Here is a 17,767-nt window from a genome sequence, read left to right on the forward strand (position 1 = left end):
GAAGCCTAGAATGCGTTCAATGGCTCGTTGAGTAGGCACTGAGGTATTGAAGAAGAAGATTTGAGACTTGAGCTGGTTTACAAGTGCACCAGAAGCTTCTGAGAAGGTGGAAAGGATGGATTTAATTGACCGAGCTTCTTGGACCGAGGGATGCGCAAATAACATATTGTCATCTACGAATTGCTGGTGGGTATGGGTGGGAGAATTGTGGAAAGAGAGCCCTTTTATTCGTCCATTTTGCTTGGCTGCCTCGATACTCCTCCCCAAACCTTCAGCCATTATAATGAAGAGAAAGGGGGAAAGAGGGTCTCCCTGCCTTATGCCTCTGGTGGGTCTGAAGGTGGCAGAGGGGGAGCCATTGATTAGAATAGAGAAGAAAGCTGATGATATGAGACTTATAATCCATCTGACCCATGAGTGAGCAAAGCCAAAAGCTAAGAGGATTTTTTGAATGTAATCCCAACTAAGGCTGTCAAAAGCTTTGGAGAGGTCAAGTTTAAGAAGCATACCTGGCTTTTTGGCCTGCTTGAGGGAGTGAATTATTTCATGTGTGAGAATAATTCCATCCGTAATTTGCCGCCCTTCAACATATCCTGATTGTTCAGGTGAGATGATAAGAGGAAGGATCTTTTTGAGTCTGGTGGCAATAACTTTGGAAACTATCTTGTATATCATATTGCAGAGGGCGATGGGTCGGTATTTATCCGGTGTATTGGCTTCCTCTCCTTTAGGCACTAGGGCGATAAAGGTTGCATTTAAACCTGGGAACATCCATCTGAGCTCTCTGGACTCCTCCACCACCTGCCAGACTTCAATTTTGATCATGTCCCAAAATTTGTGAAAGAAATTTGCTGTGAATCCGTCCGGACCGGGAGCTTTGCCGTCTTTCATGTTCTGCACCGCCTCTTCCACCTCCTGTATACTGATGGGTTGGATGAGTAGACTGTTGTGCTCCTCAGTGATGAGCTTGGGAATGTTCTGGGTGATTTTGTTGATGGCTGGCAATCTGTTTAAATCTGGCTCCTTGTGGGCGTTTTTGAAGTAGTTAATGAATTCCTTTTCAATGCCCTCATGCGTTTCAACTTTTTCCCTTGCTCATTATGAACATGTGTGATTTGGTTTATCATTCTTCGTTGAACGGTGGATTTGTGGAAGAATTTGGTATTCTTCTCCCCGCTTTTCAGCCAGCGAATTCTGGATTTTTGTCGCCAAAGGATCTCCTCCTGCTTGGTTCTTTCTAGTAGTTTGGATTCAATCTCTTGTTCTTTCCTTGAGAGATCCTCTGTTCGCCCGCCACTAATGATGGATTGCTGCACCTGTTTCATTTCCACATTGAGCCTGTTCTGATCTTCAAATATATTGCCAAAAGTCCTGTGGTTCCATTGTTTGATGGCTTGTTTGAGATTTTTTAGTTTCTGTTGGAATCTAGCCATTTTAGAACCTTCCGTTACTTTGCAATTCGTCCAAGTTGACCTGACGAAGTTTTCAAAGTCTGGGTGGCCCAACCAAAATTCCTCAAAACGAAAGGGTCGTCGAAGATGGCTGCCTGGCCGGTTCCATTGAAGTTCTATGGGCCAGTGATCCGATCCAGAACAAGGGATGATTGAAGCTGTGAATTCTCCCCCAACATTGGTGGCATTGTCAGTAATTAGAAAGCGATCAAGGCGAGAGGCAATTTGGTGCACACCTGTTCTTTTGTTTGTCCAAGTGAAGATGCCATTATTTGTCGGGATGTCCATTAGCCAGTTGCTGTTGATGAAATCTCTGAGAAGACCATCATCGCTGTTTGAATTGAGCCTGCCTCCTTTCTTCTCATCCATACTAACAATCAAATTGTAGTCTCCGCCAGAGATCCACAGGGGAAATGGGCGGTCTTGGTTGAGGTCTGTCAGAGTGTTGAGGAGCTGGCTTTTTTGAGCTGATACCTGTGGGAAATAAACATTTGTTAGCAGACCACGAGCATTCGTACCTAAGAGGTGGAATGTAGCTTGAATGAAGTTTTTATTGGCTTGAATATTGTTCAGATTGATGATCCGGGCGTCCCAAAGGATTGCTAAGCCCCCTGAGGCGCCTTGTGCATCTACTGCCGCGGCCAGCCCACCTGGCCAAGCCGTTGCAGCTATTTTATCTAAAAGTGTGGAGCAGCATTTCGTCTCCTGCAAAAAAAGGATGCTAGGTTTTTCTTGCTTCAACATATTTTTTAGGATTCTTCTTTTTCTGGGACCATTAAGGCCTCTTATGTTCCAGGATATTAACTTCATTGGGAAGGGTGGGGGGAGGTGTCGAAGTACTTAGAGAGCTTGGCATATTGCCCTGATCCCACCAGAATTTCTCCTATCTGGATAGTTCGTTCTAAGGTCGATTTCCTTCCCCTCTTTTTGTTGTCTTTGGTGATGAAACGTCCATCCCAATGGCTGCCTGTCTGGACCCCAAGAGAGTGTTTTTTCTGAGCTCTGCCTAGAACAGCTACTAGATTATCCACTTGCTGTTCGGGGATTCTTTCAAAGTTTTTTGTGCGACATGCTTCTTCCAGACCTGGGATGTCCAGATCTCCGATATCCAGCGGCTCTTGGTCTTCCTCCATAATTTGGGGCTGTTGGAGAAAGTCTTCATTGTTCGTCAGGTCTTTTTCACTTTGCTTGGTGAAGTCCATATCCATTTTTTCGTTTTGCTTTGATACGCTTTTGCTTCCTGCTGCTCTGCGGTCTGGGCTTGTGCTCTTCCGTCCTCCTTGGTTTGACGTTTCCCCTTGTTGCTGTATTTGTGTTGCAGCTTCATTCTGCTGACCCTTTTCCATATCTTTTCCTTCTGTGCTATTTAATGGTGCGAATCTGTTACTGGTATTTGCCTTGTTGCTAATGTTAGCTTTGGGACCATTGGTAGCTTTTCTATTCCCCCTTCTTCGGCTAACAACCTTGGTGAATCCATCATTGGGAGCATCGGTGGGTGTTTTGTTTAGAGGGCAATCTCTGTATAGATGTCCGATGTCATGGCATCTTCTGCAACGGAAAGGGACCTGCTCGTAGTCTATCACTTGGACCCATTCAGTGTCTTCATGAAAGAAGCTCACCGTGTCTGGCAATGGCTGCTTGAGATTCATGAAAACACAAATCCGGGCATACGAGGTGTGCAGACAGAGTCTTGTTTCCTCTGCAACCTTTACAAATTTGCCTAAAGAGTTTCCGATCTCTTCCAGAGAAGATTCTTCCCAATATTCCACAGGCAAGGAGTAAAGCCTTATCCACACTGGCGCGCTGCTCATATCTTCTTTGTCAGGGTTGAATCTCTCCACCCAGCCTTTAAGAAACAGGCCAGCAGAGTTAAAGAAATACGGTCCCCCTTCCAGGATTCTGGTGCGGTCCTCCAGACAGTTGAAAACCGCGGTAAAGAAGCCTTTAGCTCCTAAATGGAGGGTTATTTCTCCTTTTGGACGCCATACAGTGCTGATCCAGGCTCTGAGAGCTCGTTCCGTTGGCCAGATGCCTATAAACTTGCCTATTAAGGCGTGGTCACGCATGTACTGTATTCGAGCATTTATTCTTTCACTTGGGAAAAAAACCTTTGGTCTATTAGCAGCTACAGGTTTGCAAGTAGAGGAACTTACTTTTTTCCTGTTGTTTTCTTCAGAGTTCTGATTGTTTTGCTGATCTTTGCTGATGTTGCCATTGCCGCTGCCATCGCCATAGTCATTGTACTGGTCTTCTTCACGATGTTCGTTGTCTTTTGGTGAAGGGGGCGGCTCTTGGCCAACCCCCTGAGGGGGCATCATAGCTTCGCCCGTATATGTCCTTTCCTCTGCTGTCTGCCGCCCTGGTGCAAACGAGGGCACCTGGCTTGACAGTGCTGCCGGCTGCAGGGCTCTGTCGAAACCCTAGGGTCGCGTCCTCTGCTCCTCGCTCCTCATCTTGGTGCCGAGATAACCTTCTTGTGCCGAAAAGAAGGAGATGTTACTTCTTGATTCCACTTTCGTCTTGGTTACAGAACATTATATGTAAACCATAAACAACTTTTATATATATATTTTGATTTTCGGGGTTTTATTCTGGTTGAGTTTTATGATCCATATGTACAACATTGATGATGTTTTTCCTTTTATAAATGTTGCAAATGTCTATCTAACACATAGTTTGCTAATGAGTCGGTTAATGTGTTTAAGTTTCTGGAAATATGTTGGTATTGAATTGAATCAAATTGTCTTTCCAAAATCTTAACCCTTAGGAACATGCGATAAATAGCTGGGTTGCGGACGGAATATATACCATTGAGTTGTAGTATTACGAGCTGTGAGTCTAGCCTGACAACTAGTCGGCGTATACCATGGGTGATGGCATCAGAGAGTAGTTCTATCAACGCGCTATATTCAGCGATGTTATTCGTTGATTGACCAATACATACCCCTCTGAAACTTACTAACTCGCCGCTTGGATCAAAAATGGCCCAGGCTGCGGAGGATAGGTTCCGCGAACTACGACTCGCTCCGTCGGCATACCCAACACATGTCTCCAAAAGGTTCGACATCTGCAATGAATGTAAAAGGTGGATTACTCGACCAAAAACAACCACTTTAGCGAAAACAAAATACAACAAAAGCATGTTGGTTACTATTTAAGCATAGTAACGCTTAAGGTACAACCCGTTACGAGGTTGCGCCAGTGGAATTCCGTCATAATCCATTAACTCGTAGGCTCCTTTTGCTAACACTCGTTTGACAATATAGGGGCCCATCCATAAAGAATTAAATTTACCTGCTCCCAATTTATCGGATTCTTGGTCGTAAAGTAAGACCAAGTCACGTTCTGAGAAGACACGGGGTTTGACATTTTTGTCGAACTGCGCCTTGACTCGTTTCTTATGGGCTTCGTTAGCCAAAGCGGCATCACGACGGGTTTCATCCAATTGGATTAATTCCAAGAAACGAGCCTCTTCTTCTGAAGTTCCGGGGAGAAGATCAATTGCGAGTTTAAGAGACGAGATTTCGCACTGGATTGGTAAGACTGCTTCCAGACCATACACCAGTTGAAAAGGTGTGAATCCGGTTGCGTTTCTTACCGATGTTCGGTAAGCCCACAAGGCTGCGTACAGGATTAGGTGCCATCTTCTTTTGTGAACCCCGATCATCCTTTGCAACATACGCTTCAGGACCTTGTTGATTGCTTCAACTTGTCCGTTGGCTTGCGGATAATACGGAGTAGAGCTGTCGTGAGATAGCCCTAGTTTGGCAGCTAATTCAACCATCATGTGATTGCGGAAATGCGATCCATGATCTGTAACTATAGCCTGTGGTACGCCGAACCTGGCGACTACATGATTGAAAAAGAATAGGGCAGTTGTTTCACCAGTATTATCCAATGTAGGCATCGCCTCGGCCCATTTGGTAAAATAGTCAACGGCGACTATAATATACCCATGCCCCCCGGTCGAGGTGGGGTTACATTGCATGAAATCGATGCCCCATTTGGCGAATGGCCCAACTGCAACTATCGGCTGCAACAGTGCGGGTGGTCTTCTGGTTTTGCTATCAAATATTTGACAAGCATGGCAACTTCTGACTGTGGTTATGCAATCTTTGAACATGGTTGGCCAGAAGTATCCTGCTCGTAAGATCTTTTGTGCTGTAGCGAAACCAGATTGATGCCCCCCACACACGCCTGAATGACACTCATTCAGGGCTTTTTCGGCTTCCTCATGGGTGAGGCACCTCCTCAGAACTGTATCGATACCACGACGGTAAAGAGTATCACCGACGATCATGTAGTCTTTTGCTTGGTATCGAATACGTTTCTGTTCAGAGTGTGAGGTGTTTGGCCGAAATTTTTGGGTTTGGAGATAAATGATTATATCTCCATACCACTCATTGCTTGTAGATATCAGAAACAAAGTCTCATCCACGATCGATTCCTCAGAGGTTTCATCGTTGGACGACGATGGGAGATCGCATAATAATTCTGCGAATACTAGAGCTTTCTTTGATTTGGATTTCACAAATTCCAGATCAAACTCTTGAAGGATTGCTATCCATTTTGAATATTTGCCCCCCAGCAACTGTCGCGACAGTATATAAGTCATGGGGTTGCAATCTGACAGAATGGTAGTTTTCCGAAAGAGGATATAATGTCGAAATCTCTGTACCGCTTGAACAACAGCAAGTGCTAGCTTTTCAACGTAAGAATATTTACTTTCTGTATCATTTAAGTTTCTACTTAAATAATATACAGGATGTTCAATTCCATCGACTTCTTGAACTAAAACCATCGCAATGGTCGTATCCGCTGCAGCCAGATACAGGTTAAAATCCCTAAGATAATCAGGGGCGTACATTAATGATGCCTTTACTAGAGACTCTTTCAAAGCATCAAAGGAAGCTTGCGCAACCTGGTCCCAATCAAAGGGTACATCCTTTTTCAAAAGACGTGTATAACCTTTAGCAAGTTCTGCGTAATTTGGAATGAACCTCCTCAGAAAGTTTTCTTTCCCTTGGAGTTTCTGAATCTGAAGCAAATTTGAAGGTGGAGGCAAATTAATGATTGCCTGAACCTTACACGGGTCGAGACGAATCCCATCCTTAGAGACTACAAAGCCAAGTAAACGACCAGAACTGACGCAAAACACACATTTGTGTGGATTGAGTCTTATTTTGTAGTGTTGGCAACGTAGAAATATCGCTCTTAAATGCTGCGGATGATCAGTCCGCTTTCGCGAGTGAGCCGGAAGGTCGTCGAGATATGGTTGAACGATGCTCTTGATGTCATGGAAGGCATAATTCATCGCCCTCTGAAACGTCGCCCCTGCGTTCTTTAAACCAAAGGGTAATTTTCGATAAGAGAATGTGCCCCACGGATAGATGAATGCAGTCTTTGACTGGTCCTGTGGGCGGATATTAATTTGATTATACCCGGAGAATCCATCCATAAATGAAAAGATTTCACATCCGGCGCATTCATCAATTATCTGGTCGATGAAGGGTGTAGGGTAGTTGTCCTTTGGACAAGCTTGATTTACATCCCTATAATCGACACACACTCTTATTGTTCCTTGTTTCTTCATAACAGGGACAATATTCGATACCCAATCGGTTAGAGGAACCGGGTAGATGAAACCAGCATGTAGGAGTTTCTCAACTTCTGCTTTAATGGCAGCGGCTTTCTTGGGGTGCACCTGCCTAAGCCGTTGTCTTACCGGTTTGACATCTGGATACATCTTAATTTCGTGTTCAACAATACTCGAGTCAATGCCGGGCATTTCATCATATGACCAAGCAAAGACATCTCTGAATTCGCGAAAAAGAGCGTTATATATTTCCAGTTCTGAAGGAGAACAACCTTTGCCAACATGAATATTCTCTACAACATCTGTTTTGGTCGAGATATTTATGGCTATAGTCTCTTCAATATTGGATAAGTTTCGCTCGGAATCCACCGTATTTACAGTATTTGAAAGGAATTCAAAGACTGAAGGGTGATAGAGGTCTTCTTGAGTATCTTCTTCGCAATTTGGAAGAAGGGAACGATGGTGGTAATCATTCCATGGTTTTCCTTCAATCATCATTGATTCGATAATTCCTTCGTCGGTTTCATGCACTCTCGACCAAGGGGTACCATATTCTCTAGACCTATCTACCCAAACGCTTGATGAGCCCTGATTGGGGTTCGCCTCCCATGCCTGAAACAATGATTGCTACAATATTTCTACGGGGCTTGGGGGCAAAACCATTGCATGATCCATGTTGATATTGTCTTTTGAGATCTTTGTAGAAGATATCATATTGCAGGCTCTTACCATTGCTACTTCCCCTATATAGATCGGAGGTGGAAGTGCGAAAGTTCCCATTAAGGTGGGGTCTTTCAGTAGGCCTACTCCAATATCTTGAAGCGAATGGTCGCTTCCATGGATCATGGGAATGCTTCCTGTAACTTGTGAACCATTAGGGAGGAAGTTTTGTTGGTCAACGATCGTAATCCCCCCTTGAAAAGGGAATGCGATTTTTCTAAAATAGGTCGACACAACAGCTTGCATGGCATAAATCCACGGCCTTCCCAGTAGGATGTTGTAATCAAGGTTCCCATCGATGACTTCAACATCTATTTCTACTGTTTTTCCCCCTAGTTCAACCTTCAAGTTATTTAGGATACCATACGGGGTATATGTCCTTCCGTCGAATGCTTTCAATGTTGTCGAGGATCGCGACAAGGTTGGAGATCCTAAAGTTTTCCAGCAACTCATCGACATAATACATGTCGATGCCCCCTCATCAATAATTGTTCGATGAACAGTTTTGTTGAGGGCTTTCACTTGGATAAGGAAAGCTAGTTGAGCTGGTAACTGAGGATAGTTGATCAAAAGATACAAGATTGGAATCCTTGGGACCAACCCCACCAATGGCCGATAACAAAGCCTGCCTTTGGGATGGACAATTTTGCAGTACTTCAAGAGTCGACATAGCGGATGGCGATTGGGCCAAATCTTCCACTATGTTATAATGCTGCGCTGCTCTGGCGCGAGGATTAAATGTCGACTTGTGTACTACTCCCTTTGGCGGTTTTATTGTTAATTCAGGAATGATGGGTGGTACAACTTCTGTGGAAGTTGTTGTCAAACCGCTCGGTTGATCTTTCTCCTTGCCGTTCGACAGCTGTGGATTCCCGTAATCTTTGTTCCTTGTCGAAATCAAAGCATAATTTTGTTGCTTCGAGATCGACAACATTAGCACTTGCGACGGGGAAGCATTTCCACTATCAACCAGATTTTGTCCTGGGTTTGGGAACGGATCAGTTAACACAGCTGAGGTTTGCGAACTTTTAAAGAACCTTTTAAGCTCAGCTTTGTATGGACAATTGCCCGTCCAATGATCCTCATCACATATAAAACATGGAGTTTTTGGTTTCCCTTTCCAAGGAGGGTTTGAAGAAGTTTTTTCAGGGGATGACTCACCCTGTTTCTTCTTCTTCCCTTTGTTTTGATTCTTCTTGCTTCCTGGTTGTTTGGTTTCTTTGCCTTTATCTGCTGATACGGCATTTACTTCCGAAGCAAGAACCTCTTCTTTTGCATCTTGATTCGAATTCTTACGGGCCTTCTTGGAGTTGGCCTTTGTCGATTTCGCGTTTGCCGTGCCAATCACGCCATCGCCGGCATGAGAGTCACTATTTGATTTAGGAGGAGGAGGAATTGAAAATTCCGGTCTAGGGGCATCAGGTATTTTGTCGTAGAGCGTGCCAGACTGAGTATAAACTAAGTCTAGATATTGCGCACGAGCTATAACTTGCTCTTCTGTTACGACTCCCCCCTTCGCCACATCTTCCGTTATGGCCGGAAGTAACGACTTGATAAACCATTCAGCTAATAGCTGATCGGGAACATATGTTTTTACCATCCTACGACGACGTCGCCACTCATGTATATGATCAGATATATGAGTGGCCGTTGTCTGTTTGAAGTTGGTTAATATTTCTGTTCCCGTTTCATACCTTATTGGTAATTGAAAATGGGTTAAGAATGTCGTGGCTAGGGAGCTAAAATTGTCGAACGAAGCTCTAGGTAATTCAATATACCATTTTGCCGCTGGACCCGTTAACGTCCTCTGAAAAAGGCAAAGCCTTATTGAATCATCGTTTAGGGTGTTTGATGAACACCACAGATGAAATGTCATCACGTGATTCGATGGGTCTTCACCTGGATTTCCATTGAATTTAGGAATGTCTGATGGAAGTTTGTGAGGAATCGCTGGCCACCAAGGGGCATAAGCAATTGGATCGTTTGTTAACTGGTGTAAATCTGGTAACTCTAAAGTCTCCACGAATGGTAACTATTGATTCAGGTTAGGTGAAGCATACCCAGGATATGATGGGATTGCCTGAACAGTTGGTCTTTGCATACCGGCATAATGGAGTTGATGCTGGTATGACTGATACGGCTGGTGGACTTGACCACTGTAAAGTGGTTGATTTTGACCGTTTTGGATGTACGGTTGTCCACTGTTCGCAAAGATCTGCTGCTCAGAACCTTGGTACACTTGTTGGAATTGTGGTTGTTGGTATTGCACCAGCCATGGTTGTGAAGCCATGTTCTGTTGCGCTATACTAACCGTTGGACCAAGATGTGGGGTAATTGTACCCGTTTGTACTTGTGTCGCCCCACCAGTAGGCGATTGTGGTTGAGTCGCAGGGTCAAGGGGCTGTTGCATGACAACCTGAGAAATCTGAGGTTGACATACAACAGGCATCGTTTGAACTTGCGACACGGTTACAATAGCCGGTGTAGTCGGGATGTTCGTCACAGGTACACATTGTTGCATAGAATACACAACTCTTGGTTGTTGGGGTAGCATAGGTACCCAACTACTTGTCGCAATTCCAGTATAACCTGAATATGGTTGAGAACTCCCGTATGGATATCCTCCCGGAGGGGGTAATGAAAGGGCATACTGCCCCCCATACGGTGGTAATCCGGAACTCAAGGGAATTACTTGCCCTTGTGGACTGGATGGCCCAAATTGACCTCCAAAGGGATCAATTTGTCGAGTCTCAACATAAGAGTTGCCGGATATTACTCCGGATGAACAAACAGGAACAGACCACACTGTCGAAATAGTCCCTGGATGGACTCCTTCTAGCGGTTGAGAGCTAGTTGGGACAGATGGTATGCCGGCAAACATTGTCGGATTGACGGCAGGGAGTTCTGCTGTCGCTGTGTCATTTGACACAGTCCTAGATGTTGACGGTTGCTCAGACATTTTGAGTCTATCCAATTGATTGCCTAGTGATTCTACAGGAACTTCCACTGGTGATAGACTAACTTCTGCTGTAGCAGGAAATAGAGTGACCCCTACTCCAAAATGTGTTGGAGTACTTGCTTGCGGATCTTCTACAATTTCCTCTATCGCAATCAAACCAGGTGGAAGAGGAAGACCGTCAGGTCCGTAAAATATTTCTGGTGCCGAAGAAGGGGTTGAATCGACAGCGACAGATGTTTGAGGAGCAAGACTCTCTGGACCGGTTACAGATGGAACTGGTTCAGTGACACAAGTGTTTGCTCTCAGACTAGGATCAGTATCACTGTCCCTCTGTGGCTGTTGAACTTCTTCTATAGAGGCAGGGTTTCCAGAAATGTTTGGAGTAACCAGAATCTCAGATGTTGTCGGAACACTTGTTCTAACTTTTATAGGAGATTTTGAACCGGTTAAACGAGTTCTCTTTGTCCGTACTATTTTCGATTCCGGAGACAAAGACGGTTGACTCGTAAGCCTCCGCGAATGACGGGGTTTCAATTGACTTTCTTCCACGATTGCGGATTACTCGATCAACCAAAATACAAAAGGGGAAAATGTGTTTCCGATTTGAATGAATTTTTTAGACGCTTTTAGACACAACTTGCTTTTTCAGTTTTAAAGAGTCGAGAAAAAGCTAAAGATGACTCTAGTCTCCTTCGATGTTTTAACGAGCCCGAAGTGACAAATGCTCGGATGGACTTTTTCTGTTATAGAGTCTGAAAAAGGCCAAAAGGAACTGCTCTGGAGTTCTAGGTAGAGGGTGTGCCAAACTTTTCGCAAAACCGCAGAATACTTTTTAAGGTACGGGCCGTCAATCTTCCCGAATGCTGTGTTCAGTGCATTGCGATCAGTAGGGCGGCCGACATGGCTTCCTATGGATAAAGGATTTATTCCTATAGGGGTCTCCCAATATATACGCGACGGTACGTGGGAGCACAATCCGTACTGATACTTATCGCTTCACCGTGGAGGAATCACCCAACCACTCAACGGTAAGATACCAAGTTTTACGACGCCGGAACACGTCTCTAGCCTAGACCTCTATGTTGTGCGTTATGTTACAAAGCGTTGTTAAGTTCATTCAGTTTATTTTAGGTTGATCTTGTTTAGCAGTTTGCCTTTATGGATCACCACGAGATGTATAGTAAAACTTCCTAAATCTAGTCTAAAGATGATAAGCAAGCTTTATATATCTTTTCAACAGATGAAAATCCTAACTACAAAGGGAAAAGAAAGACATCATCTTTTCTCAATGAGCAATCAGCACACTCTAATGCACTTTTCCTAAATCAGACATGCAAACTATCAAGATGAAAAATGCACAATATAGGTGTTTGTTTTCCGCTTTCTAAGTATTGATGCCTACAAAGAAAGCTTTTTGTACAACTTTGAATTTGCTTTTAAATGATCAATACAAACAAGATTACTTTTTTCGAAATCAGACAGGGTAGAAGAGATTACAACACTTAACGATTCTCGAAATGAATACTTGTTTTGACACTTAAAAGAGACAAACTCAAACCACAAGCAAAAGTAAATGTATAATCAATCTGCAAACAGCCAATGAACTCTCTCCTAAGATCACAATCAGATCTGAATCAAGGGCTATAGGATGACTATTTCACTCTTGTGAAGGAAAACTTTGAATGACGCCACAAACACATAAAAACACTCAAAGTCTTTTTGCACAAAAGGAGGCGGAATGAAAGCAGAGAAAAGGAGTTTTCAGATCTGTACCTATGCTGGTTAAATGCTGCAAAAATCAGAGATCAAAACAGGGCAAAACAGAGCAGAGAACCCCAGCAGCACAAGGCCTAGCTGGATCAACGCACCCTCAACACAGGGGTTTTGACATTCAGCGCAGGTGTCCCACTCGGGAACTGCGTTGAAATGCAGAATCCCTTCACTGGGTCTGCGCTGAAAGGAGAAACTCTCGTTTCTCTCAGGTTCTGGGTCACAGATTGCTCAAAAATCAATGGTTTCAGGCCAAATCAGAAACACAAGCAAGGTACTATCAAAGGGATGCTTTGAGGGGGTACTAAGATCTATCACAAAGGATCATCAAATCATTTGTGAGTCTATTGTTCAGATCATAGACAAAATCCAGTGAAGGATCAAGGCAGCAACTATTTACTTTGCATCCGAGAATGCAGTTCGATTGTTGCTGTTGAGTCTATGAAACAAACAATGATAGAAACACAAATAAAATGACTAAACAGATCTCCCCAGCGGAGTCGCCAATTTGTTGTGGGGAAAAATGCCTATGCAGGACGATCCTATCCACCTAAGGTGTGACAGTGCCTTAGCAACAAACAGAGACAGCTATTCAAGTATTTCTTCCTTTATGAATTGAGAAAGAAGAGAGATCAATGGACTTACCGATGTCTTCCGTTTGTCCCTCGATCTAGATCCTCTTCTCTTTGGGTGTTCACAGCTACTTGCCTCCTCGCTTGCCCAGCTTCAAGAGAACAGCTACTTGATTCCTGCGAGATCACAAGAGAACAGCTACTTGCGACAAGAGAAGAACACAACACAAAGACAGATATTCATATTCATAAATGATTCAGGATTAGAAATAAATCAAATACACTAATGCAATCATACATCAAGAAAACATCAGCATATAGGAGAAAACAAGATAGCTTTATTGATGAATAACAAGGTTCGGGAAGAGATACAACCCAAAGGGCTCCAATCCAGCGCCTCTTCCCAGCAAATGAAATTCCTACCTTCACCCCCTTCAAAGCATTAAGCACCCAATGATTCAAATCTCAAACTAGCAGCAATTCTTTGCAATCACAACATTCCAGCCTCTGGATCTCATGGAGGAGAGATCCATATATAGATTTTTGGAGAGAGGATGAGTCAGCTTGAGATGTGACTAGTGTCCTCTCCCTCTGTTAGTTCTTGATTCCACTTGGAGGTTCTTGCTTCCACTTGGAGATTTGGAACCTCTTACTCATCACCAGTCGAATTCCCTGAGGCAAGTGTCATTTTGGAAGCTTCCTGGGTTTTGACACCTTGAGGAATGAGCCTGCCACATGTCCAATCTCGCTCAGCGCAGGTAGCCAGTGTTCCATTTGACATTCAACGCAGGTAGCCATTGTAGCAGTTGACATTCAGCGCAAATGGTCAGTGGAGCCATTGACATGATCCTGATTTGACTTGTTTTTGATCAGTTTTTGGTGGAGAACTTCTGTGAATTGCTGTAGTTTGTTAGCCTTGTTCCTCTAGGGGTAGGAACAACATGTTTAGGGACTTTGGATCCCTTAGATTATGGACATTTCATGCTCAATGCTGTAAGGCACAAAAATGTCTATAACAGCAGGTGGTATCTCAAGTGGATCTTGTGATCCAGGTGGATATTGGTGGCCACCTGCCAAGTCCACTTGGACCCCCACCATTTTTTCTTTCAGCTTTTCAGTTTCCTTAATTGTAGCACAGTTTACTATTTTTAGCAGTTTTTCGGGTCCTGAACTTCCGGAGCTGTTTTGAGGCCCTAAACGACATTTTTTGGGAAACCTAGGAGAAATATGGGTCCGTGGACCGATGTTGTTCTTCCCAAAGTTGTAATTCTTGGATATATCTTTCTAACGAGATATTATGCGCGTCAAACGGAGATCGTATGCCAAAGTTACGACCCCGGGAAGTTGATATACCAATTTACCCAAACGGGGCCCACAGTTTGGTGTTTCATATTCTAGGGTTAGGTTTTTGGATGGTAAGGGTTTTCCATTGTTTCTCAACAATAAATAGGCCTTCGAGCCTCATTGTAACATAGTTCAGAGGCATGTAGCCGCCACATCTCTTCCCAGAGATAAGCTACCATCACCCTAGCTGGTTTCTTTCCAATTCTATTTGTAAGCATATTTCAGTATTTCACATTAATGAAATGAAGTATTATTTCTGCTGCATCTCTATGTTTATGGTTATCTCTGTAATTTGTTGTGTTCCTATTTAAATCTGGATCGGTGGTATCAGAGGGGTCTGCTTTTTCTCTGTTTTTCTTTGCATGTCCCCAATGAGGTTAGGATATAAGGAGTTGGGGCTTGAACTGGTCAAACCTTTGCAAGACCAGCCTCGCAAATCCCGACATCCTTCCATGGCGGATGAAAATAAAGATGAGGGGGCAGGAGATCCTATCAAAATATTTCTCGAAGAAGCCCTCAAGCGAAAAAGGAACGCGATGATGGACAACTTTGCCTAGATCCTTCAGCGGCTACCCAAGGGCGACACATCGGCTTCCAACAGCTTCTCTGGAAACACCACACCATTTGACGTACAAGTTAATTTTGAAATTCCAATATTCAAGGGTCAGATAGATGCAGATGCCGTCAATAAATGCTTAAATCTGCTAGAGGGTTATTTTTTTTTTCATGATTTTTCCGGTCAGGAAAAGATTATTTTCGCTCTTCTCAAAGAAGCCCCCCACGTCAAGGACTGGTGGGAAACCTACTGCAAGCAGAAGGATGAAAGTACAAGCTCACTATTTTCAGCTGCACCCACTTGAAATTCATTCTGGGATGCCATCAAGGAGTAGTACTACCCTGTCAGAAGCTATGAGGATCAATACATAAAGTGGACCACGTTACGATAGGGAAGGGACAAAGACATGCTAGAGTTTACGAATATTTTTCATACCCTTCACACAAAGTTGGGTATCAAGGATTCAGAGCAGCATTTGATACTGAAATACCGCAGCTGCCTACACAAGTACATCCAAGAAGAAATAGAATTCCTGAAAATCACCTTGCTCGGTACGACATATCGATATGCCATCAAGGTCGAGCAAAAGTTTAAACAGAAGAAACGAGACTTTGGATCTGTGAATCCAAAGCAAGGGAAAGGTGCCCCCAAACCACAAAACAAAGGAAAAAGCCAAGGCAGGGTGGCCCGAGACAACCCGTCAAAGCTGCAAGCAAAAAATAGTGCTGCGAAGCTGAAAAAGGACACAGGAAAGTGGTGTGAGTTCCATACGAGCTCCACTCACAACACAAGTGAGTGTCGGGCCAAACAGACACTAGTGGCCGAGCTAAAGGTTTCAGAATCAGATGCATGTTCCGACTCTGAGTCAAAACCCGACAAGGGGAATGACAAAGGGAAGTAGATTATCGATGTGGAGCCCAACGCCACCATTTCCACCATGAAGATCTAGAAGGAGGAACCCGAAGATCCAGAGGAGGAGGGGCATCTCTTCCACTCCCAGATGTGGATAAAGGGCTCCCCACTATAGTTCATTATCGACAGCGGGAGCCAAAAGAACCTCATTTCGGCAGAGGTCGTGAAGCGGCTGGCATTACCGACCACATCACATCCATAACCATACACCATCGGGTGGCTTCACTAAGGATGGGATCTTCGCGTGAGCCAGTAGTGTCGCCTTCCATACAACATCAAGCCCTTCACGGATGAGGTATTGTGTGACATTTCTCCCCTTGAAGTTTGTGATGTATTATTAGGATAACCATACTTGTGGAAGCGACATGCTGTGTATGAATCAAGGCCCCATGCTGTCATTGTTACTTTGGGAAATAAGTTGTACAGGATACTGGAGGTAGCACCGCCTACCACCATCTCTTTGGTTACTGCAAAACAATGCAATAAGCTCATTTCCAAAACTGGGAAATTTGTTTTCCTGATGATACGCCCTCAAGGAAAGAAGAAGATGGTGGCCACAACCTCCAGATAGGGCCTCTCTGCATGACAACTATAGATGGAAAAGGTCGTGGAGGAGTACGAGGACATCTTCACCTCCCCCGCAGGGGTTCCCCTACACTGTCAGGTCAAGCACTCCATCGATCTGACCTCAAGTGCGTCGCTGCCCAATGGACCAATCTATCTACACTACGTTATGGAGAATGATGAAATCAAGAGGCAGATACAGGAGTTGTTGCAGAAAGGTCACATCCGTCCGAGTTCATCACCCTGTGGGAGCCCGATCGTGTTGGTACAGAAGAAGGATGGGACTTGGAGACTCTGTATTGACTATCGGGTGCTGGACAAGATCACTATCCATAATAGGTACCCGATCCCACGGAATGATGACCTCCTGGACCAACTAAAGGGGGCAAAATATTTCAGCAAGATTGATTTGAAGTCAGGATATCACCAGGTACCAATCAAACCCTCCAATGTGTGGAAGACTACCTTCAAAGCCAAGGAGGGCCTTGAATGGTTGGTTATGCCTTTTGGATTAATGAATGCTCCTGCAACCTTCATGAGGATAATGGATGACATCTTGCGGCCATTCACCAACTCATTTGTAGTGGTATACTTGGATGACATCCTGATATTCAACCAGAGATGGAAAGAGCACCTCCAACACATCTGACAGGTTCTCCAAACACTGCGGCAACACAAGTTATGTGCCAATTTGGAGAAATGAACTTTTGGCATGACCCAGGTTCAGTATCTGGGATACATTATTGATGAACACGGGGTTCATGTAGATCCAGCCAAGATCCAAGTCATTCGGGATTGGCCATCTCCAACCACTCTGACAGAGCTCCGCAGCTTTCTAGGTCTTGCCAACTTCTATTGCAGGTTCGTGTTGGGATTTTCTCATATCACTTGGCCCTTGAGTCAAGTCACCAAGGGAGGAGTGAAAGAAAAATTCTTTTGGTCTGAATACCAACAGAAGGCATTCACAGATTTGAAAGATCGCCTCTACTCGACACCAGTGCTCACGTTACCAGACTTGCAACAACCATTTGAGGTCGAGACAGACGCCTCTGACTATGCTATTGGGGCAGTCCTTACTCAACACAGGCATCTAGTGGCATATCACAGTGAGACAGTTTCATACACAATCTGGAAGTATCCCACTTATGACAAAGAGATGTATTCCATTGTGCAGGCCTATGGAAGCATTACATTTTGGGAAAGGAAACGGTCATCTACACATACCACCGACCCCTAAAGTTCATACAGACCCAAGGGAAATTGCAGAATTATCGCCATCAGAAGTGGTCCACATACCTGCAATGTTCCATTTGAATATCAAGT

General features: G+C 44.2%; 1 protein-coding gene across 1 annotated transcript; it reads right to left on the bottom strand.

The window, feature by feature from the left end:
- Positions 1 to 1,010: 1,010 nt before the first annotated feature.
- LOC149173357 (uncharacterized) lies at positions 1,011 to 2,195 on the bottom strand. Its single transcript, XM_089426669.1, has one exon. It carries the CDS (start codon positions 2,193 to 2,195, stop codon positions 1,011 to 1,013), a length of 1,185 nt encoding a protein of 394 aa, XP_089282795.1.
- Positions 2,196 to 17,767: the final 15,572 nt, after the last annotated feature.

This window comes from Pinus tabuliformis, chromosome 4_2, assembly GCF_031772625.1.
Source record: "Pinus tabuliformis cultivar Carrire ecotype Pingquan chromosome 4_2, CPIR1, whole genome shotgun sequence".
Classification (NCBI taxonomy): domain Eukaryota; kingdom Viridiplantae; phylum Streptophyta; class Pinopsida; order Pinales; family Pinaceae; genus Pinus; species Pinus tabuliformis.

Excerpts from the sequence above, each read along its gene's own strand:
- LOC149173357 (XM_089426669.1), bottom strand. The coding sequence starts at position 2,195 with ATGTTGAAGCAAGAAAAACCTAGCATCCTTTTTTTGCAGGAGACGAAA.